Source organism: Petaurus breviceps, unplaced genomic scaffold, assembly GCF_028583685.1.
Source record: "Petaurus breviceps papuanus isolate PSGF00001 unplaced genomic scaffold, PetGlider_PUasm1.0 90792, whole genome shotgun sequence".
NCBI classification, from domain to species: Eukaryota; Metazoa; Chordata; class Mammalia; order Diprotodontia; family Petauridae; genus Petaurus; species Petaurus breviceps.
Genome location: NW_027187347.1, coordinates 8,427,578 through 8,431,176, shown reverse-complemented (window position 1 = coordinate 8,431,176; position 3,599 = coordinate 8,427,578). Strand labels below are relative to the sequence as shown.

The window sequence follows — 3,599 nt, the reverse complement described above, 5'->3', positions numbered from 1 at the left end:
ACAAGCCATAAATGCTGTAGATTAATCACCCTAATCTCCAATACATGGAGCCTATTTTGTTTCTTATTTCTACTTTAGTCAATCATAGGGAAAACTTATCAGTACCTTTCCCCTGGATCCAGTTTTGGTTTGCCTTGAGATTATGATTATAACATTGTCTAAATAACAATGACTTACAGAGAGGTGACTATAACATTGAAAGGTACAGTGACTTGCCCAGGGTCATCTAGCCAGTGTGTGGCAGAGGTCAGACTCAAATGCAGATCTTCCTTCCTCCAAAAACAACACTCCATCAACTATACCATTCTGCAATGAATATTTGTTAGTGAGGTTAAACTGTGAGAGACTGAAAGAGTTCTATTTGAATGATGGCTAAATGTAGTTTGGAGATATTGTATTGTCTGCAACTATGAAAAACAGCCCCTCAAGCAGCTCTTTAGTTATTAGCAGGTGGCCCATAGAAGAAGAATGGATACAAATACTTATGAATGACTTTTAAGTCTTATAATGATACAGTATTTCATATATATGTGTATATATATATTTTATATATATACATATATTGTTGTTGTTCAGTCATTTTTAATCACATCTGACTTTCTGTGATTCCATTTGGAGTTTTCTTGGCAAAGATATTGGAGTGGTTTGCCATTTTTTCTCCAGCTCATTTTACAGATGAGGAAACTGAGGCAAACAGGGTTAAGTGACTTTCCCAGGGTCACACAGCTAGTAAGTGTCTGATGCCAAATTTGAACTCAGGAAGAGAAATCTTCCTGACTCCAGGCCTGGTGCTCTGTCCATTGTGCTACCTACTTGTCTTATACACACACACATACACACACATTATATATATATATATATATATAATTATATTTCATTTCTCTGAAAGATATTGACCACAACAAGTGTATTAATTAAAATTTCACCTTACTGGTCTCTACTTTTTACTTACATTCTGATTCCTGGGGAAAACAAACACCTTTTTTTCCCTTCCTTAGGGGGTGATCCATGCCACAGGATACATTCTGAAGTTTCAAGGACCTCATGACCTCCAGCGAGATGTTATACCATTTGGTGACATTAGCTATGCCGTCTGGGTTCTGATCAATGTGTTCCTTAGGTGATTCCAGCAACAGGATCTCATGGGAGAAGGTGATGTGTGGAGCAGGTTTTCCTGTAGCTGAGCAGATAACTAGAAGGATTTCCTCATTGGTGGGATGAGGATGGCATTGAATTCTTAATTCAGACACATCTAAGTCAAACAAAAAAGAAAAATCGGAAATCATCCATATCCATATAGCAAACAAATTATTTCATTCTGGGTCTATAATTTCATTGATTTATCAGACTCCTACATATTTCTGTAATTTACAGTCTCAGAGCATTTCCTGGGGGCACTGAATTGCCCAGAATCCCAGGCAGGATGTATCAGGAGTGGGTGAGACATTAACCCCGGTCTTCCCATCTCCTAGACTAGGCCTGGATCTATTAGGCCGAGATGCCTTCCATACTGATGATCCTCCCCAAATTTTGTTATGAAGCTTTAAATGTATTGATAACAGTTTTCCTGGGTGTTTATAGCTATGTATCCTGGGGTTCCATGAACTTCTCCACATTGGGAACAACAGTGTGTACCTTCATGGAGCCTTTAAATTTATTTCATTTGAGGGCACACAATCCTTGACTTTTAATACTAGGGGAAAAGAAAGTTATTGCAGGTAAAGAAACACCCAGGGGTATGGGGGTGGGGGTGGGGGTGGGAGTCGTAATTGAACCACTAGTTAACGTTTTTTGAGCAATTCTTTACACTACTCTACTCTTATCCTTCCTTCAGATTCCTTTTGCTATTGTTTAAAAATAAGCATCTACCTTTATTAAACACTTTCTGTATACCAAGCATTTTTTGTAGCCTCTGCCTGCATTTTCTCAGCAAGAAATACTCAGACTTACTTCACAGGTCACAACCACATAAATGTGTCATTTGACCTGGGAGATATAGCATGGCATGATGAGAAGTTTAGGTTAAACAATTTCTAAATGACCTTCTGTCCTAATATTCTACAACTAAGAACCCCAACCTTAAGTGTCATTATAACAAAGTGTTAGGTCTAATGTCTGCCCCTCCTTGTCCCCCCTTCTTGCTTTTGGGACAACCTGGCTCTTCTAGAAAACATTATGGCATGAAGACTCTTTTCCATTTACTTTGTACACTGAAGCACATCTGTCCTCCATAGATACCATTTGGAAAAACATTAAAGAGACATTTGTAACATGCATCATCCTCCAAGGTCACATTATATATGGTCATGCTTGACCATGTCAGTTCTGTACTGTTGTACTGGATCCGGTCATTGAAGGGCGGAAGAATTTTTCTACCATACCGGCTGCTGTAGGTGCCTATGTTTTCTAGTATAGACCCTTGCACCTTTTGCCAGGTAATCTGCAGAACATCTGCTGGGATCGTCAAGCTACATTTCAGTGTCACGTTGTTCCCAAGGGGAACTATATCACTGCTTTTATTCTTCATTACAAACAAAGAATCTGGAACTAAAACAAAACAGAAGCAACAATTAAAAGAAAAAAACATACAGACTGATGTAATGTAATGCCAAGGAAAGGCAACTTCCCAAGGATCAAAATACCAGCATAGGTGCTCTCCATTTTATTCAGTGACAAATTAAGAACAGAGAAGATCAAAATATGACATCATTCAAAATACAGCATTTGCTAAATGTGATTAAATAATCTCCAAGTACTACCCCACCCCAGGACCTTACATTCATTTAATCAATCACAAAGTCCCTCTTCTAAATACTACTCCATCCCTAGGCTGTACCTTCATTTAATCCATCACAAAGCCCCTCTTCTCAACTGGAGATTAGTTTCCAATCACAAGTACATTCATTTGTTCAATCACAGAGCACAAAAAGGTCAAAAGTTCCCCACCCCTGGATCACAATTGAATCTACCCCAGAGTTACAACAAGTTTAAGCACAGCACTTAATACCCAAATTGAGGTCTTTTCTTCATCTTGACAGGAGGCAAGTTCTCAGCAATCTTTGTTCCTGGGGAGACAAGGCTTAGCAAGGCCACAAGATAGATTGCCAGTCTCTTCATTAATTCATCCTCTGTCAGCAGAACAGTCCTAGGACCCCTGAAAACATTAGCAAAACCCTCTCCCAGGATTTCTGTAAACATACAACAAGAAAATTCTTCTTCAGGGCTACAGAACCAACAGAAAGGTTCCCAGACCCCTGCAACAACAGCACTGTCCTTCACCAGTGGACAGTATTCACTCTCTGTCTGCAGGATAGTCTCAGGAGCTCTTAACCAACAGCCACATTCCAGGACTTCTTCAACAACAGCACTGTCCTTCACCAGTGGACAAATCTGGCAAAACAACATCAAAACAAAGTACCAGCAAAACAGCCATATCTCCTCAGTCCTTGGCAGCTCTGGGGGCAGGTCTCAAAAGTCCAGGGCAATTCAAAGTGGCCCTCAGCAATCCTCTCAGTCTCTCTCTGCCTCCAAAGGTGCTGCTTCCAAAAAGTTCTTCTGCCTCTCTCTTGTGTCTCTCCAAATCTATGTCACCAGCTCCT

General features: G+C 39.9%; 1 protein-coding gene across 1 annotated transcript; it reads right to left on the bottom strand.

The window, feature by feature from the left end:
* Positions 1-944: 944 nt before the first annotated feature.
* Positions 945-2,737, bottom strand: LOC138147440 (OX-2 membrane glycoprotein-like). The gene is made up of 2 exons (XM_069069915.1): positions 2,203-2,737; positions 945-1,252 (listed from the first exon to the last, which is right to left on the bottom strand). Exons 1-2 carry the CDS (start codon positions 2,585-2,587, stop codon positions 945-947), a joined length of 693 nt encoding a protein of 230 aa, XP_068926016.1. The 5' UTR covers positions 2,588-2,737.
* Between the last annotated feature and the right edge of the window lie 862 nt (positions 2,738-3,599).

What these genes read in the sequence shown, in the direction of transcription:
- LOC138147440 (XM_069069915.1), bottom strand. Translation starts at nt 2,587, where the DNA reads ATGTTTTTTTCTTTTAATTGTTGCTTCTGTTTTGTTTTAGTTCCAGAT. An exon ending in GATGTGCTTCAGTGTACAAA is followed by an intron (nt 1,253 to 2,202) that starts GTAAATGGAAAA and finishes TGTTTGACTTAG; the next exon opens with ATGTGTCTGAATTAAGAATT.